The sequence below is a fragment of the Pimephales promelas genome, chromosome 7 (genome assembly GCF_988280905.1).
Source record: "Pimephales promelas chromosome 7, fPimPro1.hap1.1, whole genome shotgun sequence".
NCBI classification, from domain to species: domain Eukaryota; kingdom Metazoa; phylum Chordata; class Actinopteri; order Cypriniformes; family Leuciscidae; genus Pimephales; species Pimephales promelas.
This window is the reverse complement of record NC_142775.1, coordinates 6,349,664-6,372,747: the sequence shown is the minus strand read 5'-3', so window position 1 is coordinate 6,372,747 and position 23,084 is coordinate 6,349,664. Positions and strand designations below refer to the sequence as shown.

At 34.7% G+C, this 23,084-nt stretch overlaps 2 protein-coding genes across 3 annotated transcripts; one reads left to right on the top strand and one right to left on the bottom strand.

Moving 5' to 3' along the window:
- Nucleotides 1-201: 201 nt before the first annotated feature.
- On the bottom strand, nucleotides 202-11,342 carry mettl8 (methyltransferase 8, methylcytidine). Its single transcript, XM_039647276.2, has 10 exons — nucleotides 11,216-11,342; nucleotides 10,336-10,471; nucleotides 9,231-9,322; nucleotides 8,921-9,153; nucleotides 8,280-8,329; nucleotides 6,641-6,701; nucleotides 4,466-4,605; nucleotides 2,671-2,777; nucleotides 953-1,018; nucleotides 202-859 (listed from the first exon to the last, which is right to left on the bottom strand). Exons 2-10 carry the CDS (start codon nucleotides 10,455-10,457, stop codon nucleotides 702-704), a joined length of 1,029 nt encoding a protein of 342 aa, XP_039503210.2. The 5' UTR covers nucleotides 10,458-10,471; nucleotides 11,216-11,342; the 3' UTR covers nucleotides 202-701.
- On the top strand, nucleotides 11,316-22,791 carry dcaf17 (ddb1 and cul4 associated factor 17). 2 transcript variants are annotated; one of them, XM_039647273.2, is made up of 14 exons: nucleotides 11,316-11,456; nucleotides 12,015-12,118; nucleotides 12,219-12,309; nucleotides 12,394-12,530; nucleotides 12,641-12,719; nucleotides 14,817-14,906; nucleotides 15,986-16,093; nucleotides 16,184-16,289; nucleotides 18,362-18,504; nucleotides 19,896-20,005; nucleotides 20,189-20,276; nucleotides 20,482-20,562; nucleotides 22,170-22,325; nucleotides 22,411-22,791. In XM_039647273.2, the coding sequence occupies exons 1-14, from the start codon at nucleotides 11,316-11,318 to the stop codon at nucleotides 22,522-22,524; spliced, it is 1,548 nt and encodes a 515-aa protein (XP_039503207.2). In that variant the 3' UTR covers nucleotides 22,525-22,791. The 2 variants fall into 2 exon arrangements, with proteins under 2 accessions (XP_039503207.2, XP_088989119.1); XM_089132993.1 differs by lacking the exon at nucleotides 22,411-22,791 and having other exon boundaries at nucleotides 20,189-20,289; nucleotides 22,170-22,307.
- Nucleotides 22,792-23,084: the final 293 nt, after the last annotated feature.

The window sequence follows — 23,084 nt, the reverse complement described above, 5'->3', positions numbered from 1 at the left end:
AAACAAATTGAAACTTTTTTTTTTTTTGGCCAGGCAGTGCAGATGGCTATAAATATCAACCTATGACATAGATTTGCTTCAAATCAGTGTATCAAAGTAAAAACGAAAGTAAAAATATGCAATTTGCATATGCAATAAATGTTTAGGCCTACTGACATTATATACGACGGTCAAGCACATCTGTGAAATAAATATCAAATAAACATTTTATAAATCAACTTTATTTCTTTGGAAACCAATTTGCCATCACAAATATAAAACAACAACATTCAATGTACATCTCAAACAATTCTATAAAAAGCCTGAGCAAATACATGTTTAAAGAACAAATAAAATGAATGGGTTTGATATAATAATAATAGTAAAACAGCATAGCAGTAGAAAATATTCTTAAATTGAAAAATCAAACATCTTTTAACTTAAATCATATTATTATTTGATGATATGCAATGGTAAAAAGGTCTTTCATACTTTCAGAACTCGTAAAGACAATTCACTCAAATATCTAATAATGCAAAGACAATGCATTCATTACAAAATGGGAGCTATTGACAAAACACAATAGTGGCACATCAGAAAATATAATAAGGATTGTTTTTTCATGTTTTTACAGTGTCATCTCCACCATTTATTATACTTGAGGTCTGTTACAAAGGTAAATGTCCTTGATAAGTAGCTGCATTTGTGTAGAGCTCAGTGTGCTAGGCTGATGCTGAAGTCAGATAAGGCTTCCGGTATTTGCTTTGCATCCACACTCTGTGCATTACCACCTTCTTCCCTCTGTTTACCTGCAGTCTTCTGTCTTCCAAATTCTGAATCTCCTCCAAACCAGCATTAGAAAACAAATGATGAACCTCGTCTGTAGAGATCAACACATTCAGCATGAATAGGTGTGCATGCAATACAAAAATAATATGTAAGGAATTCAAAAAATCTGCTGAAATAGTTCTACCTTTTGTGAAGAAATACACACAGGTTCCGTCCTGTCGCGTGTAGAAGTTTTCAGACAAACACTGACCTGTGGAAAGTGATGCTCGGTTATTCAAGAATAGATCACAATCAAGATTTGGTGCTATTTTGTTAAATCTACGAGAAAAGAAATTCATATTTTGAACATAAATAAAAAATGTAGAACTATCAAAATATAAATCTTGTATTTTTTTCATAATTAGAGGCTGAAAACATTCAGTTGTTTTTTAAGGGAAACAAAAAACAATGTGTTGTATATTGTATTGACGATTTGGATATCAATTAAAACTGAATCACTGTACTAATGGACTTTGTAATAATATTAATTACAATGCTAAATTAAAGCGGCAAGGAGCATTTAGTGGTGTTCAACCAGTTAAGGCCTTTAAGCACAAAAGCATCAAAAGACATTACGTTTTAATTAGCCAGCATTTAACCACTGAGATCATAGTTGGAATAGACCATTATTTACCATGATACACCACATTTCAGTGTGATTTTCATTATATACCATGTTCCAGTATGATTTACCAAGAATCTAGCATGATTGATCATAGTTTCGTGCTTGAACACCTAATAACAATGAGACCTTTGTGACAGTTATAGCGCCACCTATGGTCCGATCTTCACGAAACTTTGCATGCTCCCTAACCATGTTAGGACACATAATGCTCATCAATTTTGAAGTTCTGACTTTTCCTTTAGGATTTATTGGCTTTTGACTGTATTTTGCCACGGACCACTTTCTAAATGACCGTGTTGTAGCCAACCAAATGCAAAATTTCAACTTTTTTTTCGATAATTATTGATCTAGATAGTCCAGAGAATTGGTTCTGATTGGGCAAAAACCAGGGACTAGTTCGCAAAAGTAGGTCTTGGACAAAATTCGACATGTTGGAAATTTTTTTTTTTTTGCCTAAATCGAAATCAGTGGTGTAAAAAAAATTCAGGGTGAGTCAAACGGTCTAGGAGTTATGAGCAATTTAGTACTTTAGTTGCTTTAGCGCCACCTATGGGCCAATCGGGCTCATACTCTGATAGGTTTTCCCCAATTTGAGGCCTACCATCTGGCTGAGTTTCAAGTCTCTAGGCCTTATGGTTTGGGGCTGAGCGGCACGATGCGTTTTTCGGCAGAAGAATAATAATAAAAACCCTTACAAATACAATAAGTTTTCAGCACTTCGTGTTTGAATACCTAATTATTTCCAGTGTGGGTTTAAATTAGCATGTTTCTGATTTTGTGTAGATAAAAGGGTACACAAGACAATGCTAAAGTGACTGAGTGAGCATGAGAGAAAAAGTGTGTATTTATAGTGTGTTATGTGCACACCTCCTTACAATGAAACTGGTTTAATGTGTATTTTAAAGGGATAATCCACCGTTTTTTTTACTTTTCACGAGTAATGATATGATATTACTGCGCCGAGTCGAAGAAAAGCGCAACGTTTTATTGTGTCACCATTCTTGGTCGAGTTACTCTACTCATGTAACTGTATTTAAATAGGGAAAACATGGAGGTGTTTGGCCGCTTCTCTGCTTGGATCCTAATGAATGAACTGGGCTGTGGAAACGGTGGAGGATCCCTTTACATAGAATACAAAGAGGGGTCTCTGTATCAGTGTTTTTTTAACATTCACAGCTAACACATGACATATTAGGTAATGAAAAGTTTGAGCCAGATGAGTCAACAGAGACAATCACCTGTTTTGAATCGTAGTTGTGACAGATCATATCTGCCATAGTCTCTGAACAGCATGATCCCTCCCGGCTTCAGCTGTCCAGACAAACTCTTCACCACTCCTTGAGCTCTGCAGGAGCAAAGCCGAAGGGTTACAGGTGTTTTAAGCACATTCGTGTTTAGATAATAACAGGGATGCTATTTGGCTTCCAAATGGGATCACAAGAGTTTGAATTGAATGACAATTTCTCTATATAATTTATTTGAGACATTTTTATGGTGTTTTTTATCCTTTATGAATCTTGACAGCCTGAGTTGCTGTTGTATGTGGAAAAAAAACTCAGAAATTCTGCTAAATAATTCATTTGGAATGACATGAGTGTGAATAAATGATGACAGAAGTTTTATTTTATTTTATTTTTTTATAAATATTTTAGATTTTTTTTTTTTTTTACAATTTTAGAACTTATTAATTATAATTATATATATATATATATATATATATATATATATATATAATTATAAATATAAAAACAGATTTAAGGTGCAATTATTATTTGCTATAGAAAATGAATTTACAAACTCACTAACACATGTATTAGGATCACTGGCATGCTATTGTAACTTATTAATATTTTGATATTTTATTGTAAAGTTTTATTAATTTTGTTATTTTTATTAGTTTTAAAAATATATCTATAAAGTTTTTTATTCATTTCAGTTTTAATTTGAGTCATTTTAGTACATTTAACATTTAATTTCATTGGAAAAGTAGTATTTGTTTATGATTTTTATGCAAATGCTCATGTAAAAATATGGATTCCCTGACACATGCCTTTGGTGTGAGAGACTCGGGTTCGAATCCACTGTGAGACACCAATGTGTCCCTGAGCAAGACACTTAACCCATAGTTGCTCCAGACGCGTGCGACCTCTGACATATATAGCAATTGTAAGTCGCTTTGGATAAAAGCGTCAGCTAAATGAATAAATGTAAATGTAAGTTACATTCCCTGAAATGACAAATCTGAGTTTCTAACAGTAAGGTTGTAGATTTAAATCCTATCAGGGTTTATTTATAAGCTATACTGTATCACCATGTAACCTTGATGAAGACGCTTCAGCTCATGGTTCCTCTAGTCTAGAAGGATTGAAACTGTAATAAGTGCACTGTATAAATAACTCAGACTCAATATTATATCGACTATATTTGAGGGAATGTATTAAAAACTCTGTGAATCTGACGAGGAACAAGTGGAAACATTAGTTCAACATCTCTAAGTGCAAAGCAAACTAGAAACACTTTTCTAAAAGATACTAGTCTATGGTTCTGTGAGTTTCATGTTTGCACTCAATTCCCTTTGCAAAAAGCCATAGATACTCACAGTGGCAAATATGTAAACTGACAATCTCAAACACTCAATTTTCCATAACATTGCTCAAGAGCTGCCATGAACCTGTTTATGTTTGAATATATCATAAACTTCTAAAGCTACAACACTGGCTTTAACATAAATAAATAAATAATCATGTTTTGACTTAACCTGCCACATAAATCTATGGACTGGAAATGTTAAGTTTGTATATAAATGTGGTTTGATGATAAAATAAAAATGTGCTTTTCTAATGCTATTTAAAGTATAGAAATATTTTACAGATATTAAATATATGTTGTGAGTGATTTGGCTGAAGGGACAGTGAGGTAAACTGGAAATGGCTGCTATAAGTGAGACAGCAGTAATGGACACTGGCCATATAAACACTCTAATGTCAGATGCATGATGGGCAAGTATGAATGTGTGTGTGTGACCTTTATTACCGTGCTGGGTGGATGGCAGAGAGCACAAAGACCACCAGAATAATGTCCAAACTCTCAGGGGGGAAGGGAAATGGGGACGTCGGGTCACGAATGTCCCGCACGAACGCATGACACACCGCAGGGTCGTAGTCTGGGTGCTCCTGCGAGGGAAAACGTGCAGTTGGCTGAGGTATAAGTGAGGCAGAACGACTGCCAAGGTGGACATTTTTCCATACTAATGGAAATTAACAAACATTATGAGTTTCATTTGTGAATATGAAAGCTGTTGACACTTTGGGAATCGCTTTAATCACACTTCAAATAGACTAAATAAAATTACTTTCAAGGTGAATCCCATAATGAAATGTCCAGGTCATATTTCATCCCGAAAAAAGAGCATAAAAATGAAGCACTGTATTAAAAACTAGCTAAAACTAGCATTTAAATTGAGTACTACAATGATTTATACAATTGTACTTTATATATTGTATTTATTAACCCCTTCGCCGTCACCCCCCTTTTTGAGAATGGTTGTAAACTTTAAATTTTAAAGTTTATTTAGTTTTAAATAAAAACTTAAATGGTTGTAATTCAAGAATGCTTTGGAATATATACCAAAAAAATATAAGCAGATTATTGCTGAAGTGAAAACATTTTAAAAAAATGAAAGTATGAAAAAGTTCACCGTCCCGGTACCGGGACGCCTAACAGTACTTCACTATATTTCTATTAAATCCAAAATCTAATTATGACAAATTATATATCGTTGGAAAGGTCTAAGACTTCTAAATAAATATTCTACCCCTGTTACAAATTATGTAGGAAGAGTAACTGATGAATTTATGACAAGAGTGCACCTCAAAAAATCCATCTGACCATATAATCTAGTATTTTTCAATAAAAATTATAGTATAATATAATCCTCTAAAAATTATAATATATATTATCCTCTAAAATATAATATATAATAATATTATTTTTTATTTATCACATATTTTAGTAGTTATCATAAATTAGCTATCATTTGAAAGCTTATAAACTCAGAATTCATCCTGTGAAAAACGTTTTATAATTGAACGTTGCGTTACCATAGAAACGGTACTTATTTTATCAGGCTCCTCCCCTTTTGGGCATCATTATATTTCATAATTTATGATCAAAACCTTTTCTAATCTTGACAAAGGTCTGCGTCTCAAGGTTCCATATTTTGTGACGGAATTGATATTTGGACAGAAATTTATTAATTTGTTTAGGCAGAATGTATACAACTAAATTCAATGGAATTCAATGGCACCCGGTGGCTATTTTTGGTACTACGCCTAAATAAAATCTCATGGGAACTTCAATTTTTGTGATATCAACTTCAAATTTGGAACTTAACTTTGTTAGATGTATGGCGTTGATTTTATAGTAAAAAATATTTTGTAAAATGTATATTTTATATAAAATAAAAAATATATAGTACAGTATATTTGATTTAACGTAAATTTAAACTTCCATAAAATGACATTTTTTTTAATTCCAAATTAAAATATTGAAGAAAATTTCCATGAAAGTATCATGAATTCCTCTTGATTAAACACACAAAATAACTGCTTTCTATTTGAAAATGTAATGTAAAACGTAATTAATTTTCAGCCTCATTATTCTCCAGTCTCCAGTCTCACATGAACCTTCAGAAATCATTCTAATATGCTGATTTGCTGCTCAAAAAACATTTATGATTTTTCTCAAGTCATATTGCGGGTCGAGAACACCACACCACCTCTGCTCTGTGGCTCTTTTGACTTGGACCAACGCCCAAGCAACACGGCTGTGACTTTTGCACCGGCAAACTCAAATTTTCTTCACAAAATGTAACGATATTAGTTTTTCTATTAGGATAGCGTACATGCAGCACTGTATGATGTGGATGCCACTTCCCCCGCCATTCAATATGTTCCGCTGCTGGCATTCGATGAAGGACTCTGCATACCAAAAAGCATCAAGCACCAGGAGACAGAGCCAAACTCCCACACTACTGATCAGCCGTCACTTATATGGATGGAGAACAGGATATGCTGCCCTCCCCATCTTTATCCATTCTCAGAGGCTCTCACTAATGTATATCTGGGATGTGTGTGTGGGCTCTGCTTGATGGAAAGGTGGCAGGTGTAATTATGCGCTGAGAAGCAGAGACATGTCACTGTGATTTACCTGGATGAGCTCAACGGCTCGAGATGAGAAGTCACAGCAGTACAGAAACGCCTTCCTGCCCCTAAAAATACACAAATATGCCAGCTTTTACTTGCTACTCCCAATTAGTGTTTCTATTTCTGGTCACACTTTATTTTACAGTGTCCTTGTTACATTTGTTAGTTACATGTACTTACCGTAGTTATAACAATAACAGCAAAATATGCATAATTACATGCAACTACCCCTAATCCTAATCTTACCGTAACCATATAGTAAGTACATGTAGTTGCTTAATATTACTCAGTACTTAAAGGAGTAGTTCACTTTAAAAAAAAAAAAAAACTTTTGCTGATAGCTTTTTGATGAAAACATTCCAGGATTTTCTCCATATAATGGACTTCAATGGGAACCAAACGGTTCAAGGTCCAAATGAGAGATTCAGTGCAAACTGCAAACTGTTCAAAGCGCTTTAAACGACTCCAGACAATGAATAAGGGTCTTGTCTAGGACCCTTTGAGTCATGACTCGAAAAAAAGATTTGTTCATTTTGATGAATGAGTTCAAATAGGAGAGTCACGAATGCGCATCACAGAACAGAGCAAGGTGAGCATTTGTGCTTATAAAACTTTTTTAAATGAGCAATTTGCTTGATAAGACCCTTATTCATCGTCTTGAATCATTTAAAGCCCTTTGAACAGTTCGCAGTTTGCACTGAAACTGTCTTTTGGACCTTGAACCGTTTGGTTCCCATTGAAGTCCATTATAGAGGACATATACATTTTTAAATACATTTTTATAAAATATATCTTTAAATATATAATTACACTGTAACAAGAACACCTTGAAATAAAGTGTAACCCTATTTCTTTGTGATTTTCATCTCATTTCTGACAACTTAATATGTATGGGATAATGCAGTCAGCTTTTGCTTTGAGGTCACCCAGTTAGGGCCTATTTTGCAAATGCTAATGAGCTGAACATTACTGACTGTACAATATTTCCTCTTATTACATGGTTACTACACTTATTACATACAATACAGATCGTAATACATTACACAAGAACAACTTAAACACTCAAGATATAGTTCCTCACACGAAACTATTGTACGATTTCAGAAGACTTAGAGCATGAGATTTACAATGTTTGGGTCAGTAAGATTAAAATAACGGATTAAACTGATTAAAAGTGACATTTATAATGTTACAAAAGAGTTCTACTTCAAAATAAACTCTATTCTTTGGAAGTTTCTATTTATCAAATACTCAAGAAAAAAATGTATCATGGTTTTTACCAAAAATCATTAAACACTGTAATAATAATAACAAATCATCATATTAGAGTGATTTCTGAATGATCACATGACAATGAAGACTGGAGTAATGATGCTGAAAATTCAGCTTTGATCACATATACATAAAACATTATAATAATAATTCACAATATTACAGTTTTGACTATATTTTTAATCAAATAAATGCAGCCTTGGCGAACATAAGAGACTTATTTAAAAAACGTTTCCAACAACATTTTACTGACCCCAAACTTTTAAATGGTAGTGTATTTCACAGTCCTTTGCTAGGGCAACTAAAAGACAAACTTCTACATAATTTCTCCTAGTAATAAAAAATGAGAAACATAAAGCGAACGCTCTTACCTGATGGTGCTGATGATGGGAAACACACTGTTACCAACACCACAACCCACCTGCATAAAAACACACACATCAAACTCACCTAAACTTAACGGCGATTCACATGAAGAATGACATTTATAACAATAACACACAACACACGCTATCGTTCTGTTCTTCTAAGCATGCTGTGTGCTCTTTTAAATGCTCACGCTCTACAAAGCAGGATGGATTCTGATTGGCTGTCAATGTTTTAATCATTCATAATCTGAATAAAAATAGTTCTGAAAGTGATTCTAATGATACGGTTTGTCACTCGAGCTGAATTTCTGACAATTACTGCCCGTTCCGCAAACATTGCTGGGTTGTTTTAACCCAACCTTGGGTCAAATATGGACAAACCCAGCCATTGGGTTAAAATTTTTAATTACATTTTTAACCCAACATTTGGGTTTGTCCATGTTTGAACCAAAGTTGGGTTAAAACAACCCAGCATTTTTAGAGTGCAAATATTCTGTTACAGCTTAATTTTTTTTTTTTTACAAAATTACAGAAACATTGGGGCTATGCTAAACACTCAGAAACACTGTTTTTAACTGATCATAAGATAAAGTAAGATAAAGATAAAGTGATTTTTTTTTTGCGTGACTGAATGGCGGTAACACCTCTAGTATCCTAAAAGCAGCATGTTGTCCAGGGTAAGTGTCCGTTTCACTGGTTAATGTGCTGGGACCGCAGGGCTGGTGCTTTTCTCCATTCCCAGACTCTGTTCCTGCAGCGTCTGGAGGGAGAAGCTCTGGGAACTCAGTGAAGAGCCAATTCCGGTTTCTGAAGAACTTGCTCTGGTGCATCTCATAAAATCGGTCCCAATATGTATGAGCTTCTCTGTCGTATTTTGCTGATGGGAGAGAAAACAACAAGGAATCAAAACTAGAAAAACAATCTGGCAACCACCAATGAGTTTTGAATCCTTACATTGCTCTTCGACGGGAATCTTCTCTTTCGAGTTCTCCTCTGCTTTCTGCTGCGCTTTCTCTCTCTCTTCTTCAGTCCACTGCACATGATCCCTGAGGCGCAGCACACCGTATGAACATTCATTTCACCCAACTTTTCTTTTTCAAATATGATTTATTTTTTTATTTTATGATTGTTTTTTTTATTTCTGTCCCTCCATTGACAGCTACACTTGTATATGTATTTGTATTATGTGTTTGTGTATTTTCTTTTAATGTACATACTTTTTTAGGACCCCAGGAAGAATAGCTGCAGCATTGCTGTAGCTAATGGGGATCCTTTCAATAAAACAAACAAAACAAACACATCTACCACTTTGACGCTTCAACACGTTTATAAAGAGATCTTAAAAATAATCCATTTGAATTGAGTGCTTTAGTCCAAATTTTCTTAAGAGACTCGATCGCTTTAAATGATGAACAGATTTAATTTAGGCTTTTACCCACATTTAAACATTCATCAACACATCAGATCTGGTAAATAGAAGCTCATGCATGTTCGCTTGACACGTGACAACCAGTGAGGGTCATTCTCATGTTACGCAGCACGTTTGAGCTTCTGCAAGGACCAATGAGGTTCGTTCTCATGTCACGCACGTATGAGCTTCTGCAATGCTTGTATATACATGCTTGTATTTATTTCAGAAATATTTTCATGTACAGTATATACTGTATATAGATTTAATATTATATATATATATATTATATATAAATAATATTTTTAATAAATATACATGCATGTGTAATTGTGTGTGTATATATATATATATACTGTATATATATATATATATATATATATACATACATGCAAAATCATTATACCCAGTGCACCCACATATATTATGTAAATAAAAACTTTTATTTTCGATGCGATTTATCACAATTAATCGTTTGACAGCCCTAATATAGTATATATATATATATATATATATATATATATATATATATATATATAGATAGATAGATAGATAGATAGATAGATAGATAGATAGATAGATAGATAGATAGATAGATAGATAGATAGATAGATAGATAAGACACAAGACTCAAACATCTGTAGACTGTACCACATGTTATGCTGAAAGATGTCATTGGGGTCAGTGAGGATTCTTCCTCCTAACGGGACAGGTGGTCTTCCTCCACTGTACAGCCTCACAGCACAGACAGTCAGCTTCACAAACCTCCTCATTTCTCTATACTCATCTGAGAACAAAAATGAATGATGGTTATTACTAACCAAACACACTGTCGCCTGGTTTCACAGACATAGTCCCAGACTAAAATGCATGTTTGAGCTGTTTTTTAACTGCAACTTGCACTGATAGCGTTTGTCAGTGACATTGTTTTGTCTCTCAAGATGCACACCAGTAGTGTTTTTTTTCTAAGGCAAATTTATACAAGCTACTTAAATGTCGAAGGCCTAATCCTGGCTTAATCTAAGCCCTGTCTGTGAAAGCAGGCCTTTATCTGATACTATACTGATGTGTGAAGAACCAAACTACATTTCCCAGCTAGCAACAACGAAGATGCGCCTTCATATGACGTACACCCGGAAGTTTTTGTAAACACATGTGAGCATGTGAGTGTAGGCTGATTACAATTTCAAGCAACCAAAAAAATTCCACTAGAAGCAGCTAAAACTGTAAGATTTTATGCGAATGTATTGTATGATTTTGCAACGTTTTGGAAACGGCCGATATGAGGATTTCATTAAGCAATTGAAATGTTAGCTGTTAGCTCAAGCTCAGTCAGTGCCAAAAATGTCTCACGAAAATACACCTTTAACTTCAGCAATAGCAAATTGAACGCGCATATTTAACTATGTAGGTCCTAGGAAGCAGATGCTCTTTGGTTTATTAGCTAAAGTTAACTGTTGTGGTGTGGATATAACCAGCAACGCTATTGCACGCAAAGTCTGTGTATAAAAAAAGACAGAGTTGACTTTACCCAGCACTCACTTAGATGCCATTTCTGAAGATTATTCCGCTTAGTTTTGTGGTAGTCAGTGCATTTTTTTTTTGAATGGTGTGAGTAGTCGTCGTTCCCCATGTGCGCGCTCCCGTCCCCATGCGCGCCCCGCACTAGTAAGAACAGCTGTGCTGTCCTGGCTTCAAGATCACGTGGATCCAATGACTTTGGCAGATTACTGGGAGCAAACTTTAAGATCCTGAGGAACATCATTCTCCAAGTAAGTTAAGTATTGCTGTGTTTGATACTGGAGTTTTTATTTTCTAATTAGTCTGATTCTGTTTTACTGTAATTAGTTCGTCTTATGCTCGTCAAGCCTGCATTTATTTGATCAAACATACAGAAAAAAACAGTAATATTGTGAAATAGTATTTCAGTGTAAAATAATGGTTTTCTATTTTAATATATTTTCAAATATATTTTATTTCTGTGATCAAAGCTGAATTTTCAACATCATTACTCCAGTCTTCATTATTTAAAATAAATTTAATTTTACTTTTTATTCATCGATGATATCAAACCTGAAAAAAACTGCCCAACTGTTTCCAACATTGATAATAATAAGAAATGTTTCTTGGAAAATAATTTATATTTTAAATTATTTTCAAATAGAAAACCATTATTTTAAGTTAAGTAGTAATATTTCACAATACTACTGTTTTCTGTATTTTTGATCAAGTAAATGTATGCTTGATGAGCAGAAGAGACTTCTTTCAAAAAATAAAAAATAGTAATATTTTCAAACTTTTGACCGCTACTGTATGTAATGACTTTATAGGATGACACAGAATTCGTCAAGGTTTGGAGCAAGACTTCCAAGTCCCTCATCGCTTATGAAAGTGGACGGATATACTTTGATAATTACAGGTGTTGTTACAGCAGGTAAACTATCTGATTTTATTACGTTAAGATACTTAGGAAAAGTGTGTTTTCCCAAAATATGACATCTGTTAATATAGCTCAAATATATTACAAATCACAGCCTTTTGCCGAAGCCAGAACAGCTGTACGAGCTTCCCAAAACTCCTAAAACTGAGAAGATTGAAGACGCATTGTTGTGCCAGTGTCCTCTAGTAAGTCTGATCATCTGCTGCACGTCATACATTTGCATATAACTTTCTGCGTATTGATTTTTTTTAGTGTTTTTTTTTTTTCAGGACAATGTTCTACGAAATGCTTCAGAGCAGAAATCCTGCCTGTTGGCCCTGACGGCTCATAACTGGTTGCATCGGCTGTCGGCTGACACTGGAGGAACGCTACAGCGGGTCTACCTCTCCTCGCATCTCAAATTCAGGTGCTGAAATTATAACTAGCTGCATGTTACAGTACATTTTCTGTCAAAAGCAGCAATCTCACTAATGTAACATCTGAAATGAAGTTGTACTAATATGAGTTTGTTAACAGATCTTTAGGTTGGGACTCCTCGCAGGAGACATTTTATGTCAAATCCATTCAGAGCAAACAGACGACTCTGCAGCGACAGGTCAGACTGCACTGAGGCTCATATCTGGGTTGCATGTATTTCATATGCAGTTGGGTCACTCTCTTAATTCAGTTGATTTTTTTTTTATTTCAATTTAAATGTGCTTTATTGGCATGACAATTGTTACAATGTATTGCCATAGCATTCCTATTGTTTACAGTGAAATGTATAGTAAGATATGGCTGTGTCCGAAATCACATATTAATTACTTTGCGACCTCTAAAAAGTACTTTCTATATAGTATGAATGTGTGAGTGAAACGACATTTGCCATGTTGTAATTATCATATGACCTACCAGCGCCAATTATGTCGCTTCACAGGCATTCATAAATCCTCTTTGTAGGTGTGGGTAATCGGGGGAATGTTTGTCTACTATTTATAGGGGACAAAATATCATTGTCCTTCTCCATGCGAAATGAGAATCCATACACTGGCGTCAAATATCAATATTTGAATGAATAAAATAAGGCTCTCACTCTAAATAGATTTCCCTCCTCCCAGCATCAGTACTTCATGGCTCCTCGAGGTGGCGCTCAACACATGAATAAGGAAAATGTAAACATAAGTTAACTAGACTAATAAAGAGAGGTTTTTAACGGGGTGGCGGACAGATGTGAGTAAAATAATTAGGGATGCACCGATATTAACATTTTGGCCGAACCGATAATTCTTTAAATCTGAAAGCAGAGAACCGATATATTGTCCGATAAATCTAAATCCAAATTTTTATATGGGATATGAGAGCCTGATTACAAAAACTATTTAAAACCCATCATTCTTATTATAATTGTATGGAGCATATGACAGAATATTTTGCACTTGTAGAGCCCGACCGATAAAGGATTTTGAAGACCAATACAAATATTTTTGGCTTTTAAAATCCGATATTCCGATATATCGACCGATATTTATTTTTTTATTAAATATTGTTGCTTTTACTTTATTTAATATTGTTACATTACTTTATTTAGGCAGAAAAAGTTCATTGTGGTTTCCAAGCTCATTAATGTTAACGTTAGCGGTCTTCCACTGATGATAGTGGCATTAGCTAGCTTTGTGGTTAGCTAGTCTATGATGAGCCATAATTTAGCAATAGATAACGTCATACTGCAAATTGTAAAACATACATTTTCAATATAACAGGCCAAGGAGAAATGATTGAAGTGTGTTTCGTCTGTTTTTATTTTATTTTTTTAAATATTAATTTAACGGCCATTAGAACTGCCGATACCGATATTTTGGAAAATGTCTAATATCGGCCGATATATCGGTCTGGCTCTAACTTGAAGGGATTCCAATCATATTTCAAACAATTCTAAATCATCGTGGCGAACAGTTCGCATCTGAAGTGTCTCAGCTGAAGGAAATAATCCATTATTTATCAGCTTAAATATATTGGCCAAATATTCTTATCGGGCGGATAACGATAATGTTACAAATGAACATATATCGGCCGATACCGATATGGTGGCCTATATATCGTGCATCCTGAAAAAATAATAGATACCCCAGCCACATTTAAGTCCAAAGTCTGGAAAACCTGCACTTAACCATTTCACTGGCATTTTGTTTTCATAGGTAGACAGATATCGTGATGTATCATTATAGGATTGTCTAGCGATATATCGGTTATTGTTGAATTGTTGTATCGTGATATTATCGGTATCGTGATCCATGTATCCTATATCGTATCGCGAGGTACCCTGTGTCTCCCATCCCTACTCTTTTACGAGTACTGTGAATTCAGACATACTTTTGTCACATACTGTTTTTCGCCTACTATATAATAGGGAAGTATGCAAATTATTTCAAATTTTAGATATAATTTCCTCCTAATTTTGCTCATAGATAGGGCAGCTGGTGAGAAAGTGTTGCTATGTCTCAACATCTTCATGGCTACAGTACGAGCAGATCGAGCGTTTTGACAATATGTGCTACTTGCTATATTTTGCATGGCTTTAAGGGTAGTATACGGGCTGGAGGCAAATCAACTTAAAAGTTTACTTAGTTTTTCTGTTGTTTGCAGCTTCAAGACCTTCTGAATGAGGGTATTCTTTTCAATGGCTATTTCATGTTTCTCTCTCTCTCTCTCTCAGGCTGGTGTTGATAATAACATCCTCATGCGTGTGGCCGTATTTCAAGTCTTTCCACTGGAGCTTGTAGGAATGCTGGAGATAAACAAAAAAGTAATATCTGCATAAGTACATTCATATAAATCTATTTTTGTTGTAACGGAATGTCATACATTTTATAATTGATCTTTTTTTAATTCATTTATTTCAATTTAGCTTCACCTAAGCTACATATTTTAATAAAACCTAAAGTGTATTTCAAAAGTTTCGATAAATAGTATTATAGTATTTTCTATTGTCTATTTTTATCATTTTATTATATTCAAATGAGCATTGTCAAATGAATGAGTCAATATAAAAGATGTTACATTATGTTGTTACGTTACGTTGTTACGTTATGTTACATTACGTTGTTGTTATGTTATGTAACGTAACAACATAACATAACAACAACATAATGTAACGCTAAAGCTTTGTTATGTTATGTTTTGTTACGTTATTATGTTACGCTACACTGCGTTATATTACGTTGTTATGTTACGTTGTTACGTTACGCTATTGTTACATTACGTTATGTTACGTTATGTTACATTGTTATGTTATGTTACGCTACGTTATGTTACGTAGTTATGTTATGTTACGTTACGTTGTTATGTTATGTTACGCTACGTTATGTTATGTTACGCTACGCTGCGTTATGTTATGTTACGCTACGTTACGTTATGTTATGTTACGTTGTTATGTTACATTACGTTACGTTATGTTATGTTACGTTGTTACGTTACATTATGTTGTTGTTATGTTATGTTGTTATATTATGTAACTTAACAACATAACATAACAACAACATAATGTAACGCTAATGTAACACTAAAGCTTTGTTATGTTACGCTACACTGCGTTACATTACGTTGTTACGTTACGCTGTTGTTGCATATGTTACGCTACGTTACGTTATGTTACGTTGTTATGTTATGTTACGCTACCTTTCGTTATGTTACGTAGTTATGTTGTGTTACGATACGTTACGATACGTTGTTATGTTACGCTATGTTATGTTACGTTGTTATGTTATGTTGTTATGTTACATTACGCTACGTTATGTTATGTTACGTTGTTACGTTACGTTATGTAATGTTATGTTACGTTGTTATGTTATGTTATGTTGTTACATGACTGTATGTTATGTTCAGGTCTTTGGTAAGACGGCGGTGGATGTGCTGCTGTCACAGGGAGTCTTAGCAGTATCACACAGCTCAAAACATGTCAAACTTTACAGTTTTGAGTACATAGTTAATAAGGTAATTAAAACATAATTCCTTTTTGTGATTGTTTGGTTTATTGGCCCTGTTTGTTTTATCGTCATGCCATATGTGTTCTTTTCTCTTCAGTTTAGAATTGAGAAATTGGCTCTGGGACAGCAGTGTGAGATTAATGGTGGAAAGGGAATTGTGGGAGATGCTCCATATGGTATTCCCATCAACATTCACATTCATGGTAGGTGACTGATAATTTATTATATACAGTAAAAAAAAAAATCCCTCAAGTTTTGCTCCAAAAAGTCTTGATCCACTCCAAAAAAGTCCTTGATTACTCCAAAAATGTGTTGATTCAGTGTTTATTTTTTAAACAAAATGTATCCAACCTTAAATGGGGGATTTTAAATTTGGTCGATTAAATGTCAATTAAAAAGCCATAATCTATTTAGGTGAAACTGTCAAAGTTGTGCAGTTATTTTCTCCATTAGTTCATTTACATTCATGACCTCGTGCCTCATGTGTGATGGAATATTTTGTTCCCATTGTTCCCAAGAAAGCAGGACTTCAGCATCTCTTTTACGTCCGGTAAAATATTTTTACATTTTCTTTTCACCCACGAGCGTTCTCGTGTAAACAAGGGCCTTAGGCGAGAACACGAGAACGCTCGCGGGTGAAAACGTAAAAATATTTTATCGGATGTGCCTTTCGTTCACACGGCGACGGCGTTTTTGAGGCTCAAAAATGCACAAAAGTGAAACCACCCTCCAGAGTTTAAATCTTAAAAACGCTCCACCGCCGCGTTCCCGTGTAAACGGTAAAAACGCAAAAGTCTGCTTGACAATGAAGGTTGTACGCAGGTGCGCGGGCTTGGTGTTGTAGTATGCTCACAGCCGCCTGAAGTGCATACTACATTGAATTTCATACACTTTTGCGTCACCATTTGCACGCGGATTTCCCACACAAAACACGCTCGTCTAAACACAGAATAAAAAGTAATGACGCAACGCCACTTTTGCGTTTTGTCTTCAGAATCGTCTCCGTGTAAACATAGCCTTAATTCTAATGGAAGCAATATGGGTGTACTTATTTGTCACACATGGCTTTAAGATTTTGGCCTAGTTTTTGTTAAATAAATAACGACACAGTGTAATACTGGATGTCATGTGTTGTTGTTAATCTCAGGTTGTATTCACCTAATTTTTAAAGCTGCTAAAGACCAGGTGATTTTTTTTATTGTGTCTTGATACATAAAACCATATAATTCATGTTTCAATTCATTCAATTTTGCAGCAAAATGATCCAGTTACTTTCTGAGGCTTTTTGGTGACCAATCATGGCCATTCCAATAAAAATTCCGCTCTTCATTTTTCAAAATATCCAATAATTTTTCAACTTATTTTTCATTAGCCACCGTAATAACTATGAAACATTACTGAAAAAGTTGCAGAGAGTTGGAGGGTGTAAGAGTTTCTGAAGGAATCAGTTGAATTACTGATAATTGACTCTCTTTAATTAAAGGGATACTCCACTTTTTTTGGAAATATACAATTTTTTGGAGTTTTACCGTTTTCAAATCCATTCAGCAGATTTTTTTATGTTTAGAAGAATACCTGTAACCAGATAGTTTCTGGTCTCATTGACTTCCATAGTATTTTTTTTTTCCTACTATGGAAGTCAATGAGACCAGAAAGCGTCTGGTTACTGATATTCTTCTAAATATCAGAAAATCGGTTGAATGCATCCGAAAACGGTAAAACTCAACTGTTTAACTCTGGAGGAGTTGTAAAATGAGCCTATTTCCAAAAAAAGTGGAGTATCCCTTTAAGTTGAGAAAAATTTCCAGGTACAAAGTGAAAATTAAAGTTATTTTGGTAAAGTACAATGTTATTATTTCTTATGAGTTGTCAATAGTGTTAATTTCGTTATCGAAAACTGTGATGAAAAATGTTTGGCGACACAGACATCATTAAACACCAACTGTGATATAAACATAATTTATTTTAAAAAGTATCTTAATTTATATGATAATATTGTAAATCAGGAAACTTGTAGAGTAAATGAGTGTGTGAAATGGAAAGAGCTTTGAGATACATACATGAGGAAAAATGTACCCTCGCTCGGCGCCACCTATCGTACATGTGTGAATTAGCCGAATGATATCAAAAGTTTCAAGTTAGATGTGAAAGCACCGTTTATCTGTGATTCGCTTCACTTTATAGCGTCGCTCTCAGTGTGAAAGGGCCTTAAGACTAAATAAAGAATATAATTGCTTACAAAATGAACACCAGTTGTCAATACTTCTCTCTACAGAGTGTCCTCCCGTATTGTTTGAGATGTCATACTTTGAGAACGGGGTTCAGATCGGAGGTTATCCCTGGCACTACATCTACACCCCCAACCACAAGAGACACCGAGGAACCCATCATATCTGCTCCATCACTGACGGAGAGCTGGTGATTACACTGATTCACACACATATTCATAGTCCTATGGAAAAAAAAATGTGTGTAAGCATTGTTGCATTTAGGTTGAATTTAGTATCTATATATATTAAATGATAATATAGGTTTATCTGATAATTATATTACTTATAGAATCACACAGTAAATTAAGAAAAAGAACATTTATGTTCAATAATTGACTCAAGTGTCTTTTAACCCTCTGATGGTCCTCGGTCACTTCTGAGCGAATTCTGTTTTGAATTATTAAAAATCACAGCTTCATCGGAAGGTTATGATACTTGGTGACTTTTTTGGCATTTGGTATGTGAATACAAAAAAAAAATTGAGGTCATGATCCGAGCATGCTAAGTGGTCGTAAAAAAAATAGTCACACTCGTGGTCTTCGGTCAGAAATGACCGACCCATAGGAAATGAATGGGAAATTGACAAAAATCTACAAATCGGCCACGATTCTTAAAAGAAGTATACCACAGTAAAGGGGTGACACTCTACAACATCAAGAGTGCAAAAAATTTACACCCACCCACACACACACACATACAAACACACTTTTGTACACATACACACCAAATTCAGACTACAAAAAAATCTGTTTTGAATTTTTAAAAATCACAGCTTCATCTGAATGTTACGAAACTTGGTGACATTTCTGGTATTAGGCATGTGAACACACAAAAAAATTGAGTTCATGATCCGAGCATGCTAAGTGGTCATAAAAAAATTAGTCACGATTTTGGTCAAAAATGACCCCCATAGGAAATGAATGGGAAATTGACAAAAAAAAAAAATTTTACAAATTTTTTAATAAGAAATAGTTTTTGAGATTGTTTCAATTATATATTCAAATCCACCAAAAAAAAAAAAATGTGTTAATAAACAGCTGGGGAATTCACATGCCTCTCCATAGAGAGCTGTACATGCCATCAAGTGGTTACACCATGATTCTACGCTTTTTCTCTATACTGTAACCAGATGGTGCTAATTTTCTTCAAAAAATATTTTTTTTCTGAAGGCCTAGACTCTATATTAAACAAAAATACTGCATTAATATTTATTTTTGTTAAAAAAAAAATATATAGAGAGAAAAAAAAATATATATATATATATATATTTCCATTGAAAAAATAGACCATAAATATTGCAAAAATATTAATAAATTCAATCAAATTGTCTCAAAATACTAAATTAAAAAGAATAATTGTTATAGAACAAAAATAAATTGCATTGGTTTTACTGGGATGGAAGAAGTTTCATTTTTAGGCCTCCGGTCACTTCTGAACGGGAAGGCCCAGGATGTGACTCATAAAGGAAGACCATCAGAGGGTTAATTTAAGCTGTTTTTCTTTTTTACGTGTCTATATAATCCGATGATCTGTCATCAGGCTGAGAACGGGATTCAGGACATGAAATGCGACTCTCTGGAAGCAGACTCCATCTTTTTTCACCCAGATGATTCGGGCCGAATTGTTCATGCAGGACCCAGCGCAATAAAGTGAGCATGATTATTATTATATATGGCAAAAGAGAGACAAAATGTACGTATGTAACAGGAATCGTATTATGAATGGTGTCGTTGGACGGTGATAAACAAGTGAATGAGGATCCGTGACTTTTAGGAACAATGTGGATGAACCGCTTTCTCTATAATTGCTGTTTTTAATTTTCTCTGTTACAGTGTTCTGAAGATCATGGCTGAAACTGGATGTGACTGGAAGTGTGCGATAGTCACAGACTTCTCCATCACCGCTGCTCGTGACAATAGTGTAATTGTTGTCTGTGGGTTCATTATCAGCTGTAGTAGCAACAGAATATTATTGACATTTTGATACTATAGTTTTTCTAACCGTCAATCGTAGGATTTTGTCACCGTCAGACTTCGCTCAGCAGAAATACCAGCTGATATTTATTGTAAAAGATCAATAATCTCTTTTTGGGATGGTTTGTAAACAAGGTTCTTCATGCCCACAGGCACCTCAGGTGATTGTGACCTCTTCCGGTCGTACTGTGAAAAGGAGATTCCAGCTGTTAGATGATGACCCTGCACAAGAGGTACAGCCGACCACTTACACCTGGTGTTTTAATCCATTGTTGTCCACTTTCAACCACTTGTAGCGAATTGAATCTGTTTAATAATTAATCATGGTTATATGATCAAGTATTGCATACATATTTTAAATGTAAGCCAATATATTTGTATCTGGATAATTAATTACAACAAATTCTAATTATTATTTATAGAATAGATATATTTTGAGGACAATCGAACAAGAAAGGCTATTCTTCTGGACATGAAAAATAACTTTTATGTCGTACAAGATTACTAACTAAAGTAGCTTACTCAATAAATATAGAGCTTGTAGCTTCAGATCGAACATTCAAGGGACTTTATTAGGTGAGCAGCAGACAGAGACAACAGTTAAAGAGGTCGCTTCTAACTTCATCTCTGTTTGGATCCTAATGAATGAACTGGGCTAAGCTAAGTGCTATCAAAGTGTTGAGACGTGAGAGGTATGTATCAACTCGTCTTAGTTAAGGGAATAACATAGTTTAATATGAAAAAAACGGTGGAGTGTTCCTTTAAAGAACGGATTCTTGAGTTGACCAGATCAAATATATTTCAGTGATTCAACAAATGTTGTGTGTTAATAATGACATACCTAGATTATTATTTTCAACATTTTTAGCTTAAATGCAGATGAGTTAAGTTTAGTAGTCAAACATAATGAAATCAACTAATGAGTGTGGTAGATTTTTCCCTAAACGTAACTACGTACCTATAATATTTATACTGTAGTAGCGCGTCTAAAGTTGACGTCAGCCGAGTCTAACCCTATACCCTAGCTTGCTCCCTTAAAGGAGTAGTTCACTTTAACACTTTAAATTAAACTTTTGCTGATTTATGTACTCACCCCCATGTCATCCAAGATGTCCATGTCTTTCTTTCTTCAGTCGAAAAGAAATTAAGGTTTTTGATGAAAACATTCCAGGATTTTTCTCCTTATAATGGACTTCAATGGGAACCAAACGGTTCAAGGTCCAAAAGAGAGATTCAGTGCAAACTGCAAACTGTTCAAAGGGCTTTAAACGATTCCAGACGGTGAATAAGGGTCTTATCAAGCGAAACGATCGCTCATTTCAAACATAAATAACAAAGTTTAAGTTTTAAAAGCTCAAATGCTCGCCTTGCTCTGTTCTGTGATGAGCGTTCGTGACTCTCCTGTTCTAAATCGTCCGTCAAAATGATCGAATCTTTTTCCGAGTCAATTCGGCCAAGTTCTTTTAAGAATGTATTGGGTTTGAAAAATGATGGGGAGTAAATGACAGATTTCTCAAACCAATCATCTGATTGGACCCTTAATTGTGAAATAATATGATGGAAGAATGAATGCTGATGTACGCAGAGTTAGAAAGTAAAAGTCCTGCCATAGGCTTCTTCCACCTTTGAACACCGCCATCTCCTGGCCGAAACACTGTGCTAATTAGCAAATCCAGGTGATTGGAACAAAATACTGAGGAGGACTTTCACTTTTTGAACCTGGACTTTACATCTCTGGATATACAGTAGGTTTTAATGTCAGCTGATATAGCTGGCTCTAATGTGTGATAAAGTCTCTGAGACAGTCTGTGCTTTGACGTAACTTGAAGGTCTTATCTAGACTTTCAGGATGGTGAAGTACGAAGATGAACTTGATCTGTTGGCGGTGATAGACACCACTCACACTGAAGATGAAGGACGAGCCCATCTTCGTCTACATGACAATAAGACAGGGATTTTAATGAAGAGAGTTCCCCTTAAAGAGCCATGGGATGTGGTAAGACATTTAAATGAATAGTTTTTTTTTAGATATCATTCTCTCCATTTGTCATAACCTAACACCCTCTGTGTTTGTTTTTCAGACCTACAGTCATGAAGTGTACTTTGATAGAGACACGATTATTCATACTGTCCAGGAGAAAAATAACACCTTCTGCTGCCATGTTTATAAAATGAAGAGACGACCTTCAGATTGAGCACATTTCATATTCCTGAATATGTTGATTGCTAATGGACTGTAGTGCAAAAAAAAAAAACAACAACAACTGTGTATTTGTATATCTGGTACTGTATTATAATTGGTTTATTTGTGCATTTTTGACATCTTATAAGCAGAAAACATTTGTTTTTAAAGAGATGGATATTGCACTCTGAAAAAGAGGACTGAAAAAATACTTTTCTATTCAGTTATTTTATTAAAACATTAACATGTAACTTTATAATTAAAAAAACAGTTTGCGACAGATGTGCTCTTGTCATCATTGTGAAACTTGAAGTTGCATAACTTTTTAATGTAGTGAGTTACAAAATTGTGTTGTCATAAAAAGGGGGTGGGAAATAATCCTCTGTCTGTGTCCAAAAACCTAGTGAGCTGCCTATCTGGACAGCATAGTCATTTTGAGCATACTTAAGGCTGACGCATTTTTTTTGATGGCAGTGAGCTTCCTATCTAGACAGCATGATTAGGCATATCAGGCGCAGTCCAAAGCAGCTTTTTGACTCCCGGCAATGTTGCCCAGATAGGCAGCGTCATAAT

What these genes read in the sequence shown, in the direction of transcription:
- dcaf17 (XM_039647273.2), top strand. Translation starts at nt 11,316, where the DNA reads ATGTGCGCGCTCCCGTCCCCATGCGCGCCCCGCACTAGTAAGAACAGC. An exon ending in TGAGGAACATCATTCTCCAA is followed by an intron (nt 11,457 to 12,014) that starts GTAAGTTAAGTA and finishes ATGACTTTATAG; the next exon opens with GATGACACAGAATTCGTCAA. An exon ending in CATCAACATTCACATTCATG is followed by an intron (nt 16,290 to 18,361) that starts GTAGGTGACTGA and finishes TTCTCTCTACAG; the next exon opens with AGTGTCCTCCCGTATTGTTT.
- mettl8 (XM_039647276.2), bottom strand. Translation starts at nt 10,457, where the DNA reads ATGAGGAGGTTTGTGAAGCTGACTGTCTGTGCTGTGAGGCTGTACAGT. An exon ending in CCCATCATCAGCACCATCAG is followed by an intron (nt 6,702 to 8,279) that starts GTAAGAGCGTTC and finishes GTGTATTTTTAG; the next exon opens with GGGCAGGAAGGCGTTTCTGT. An exon ending in TCTGCCATCCACCCAGCACG is followed by an intron (nt 2,778 to 4,465) that starts GTAATAAAGGTC and finishes TTGCTCCTGCAG; the next exon opens with AGCTCAAGGAGTGGTGAAGA.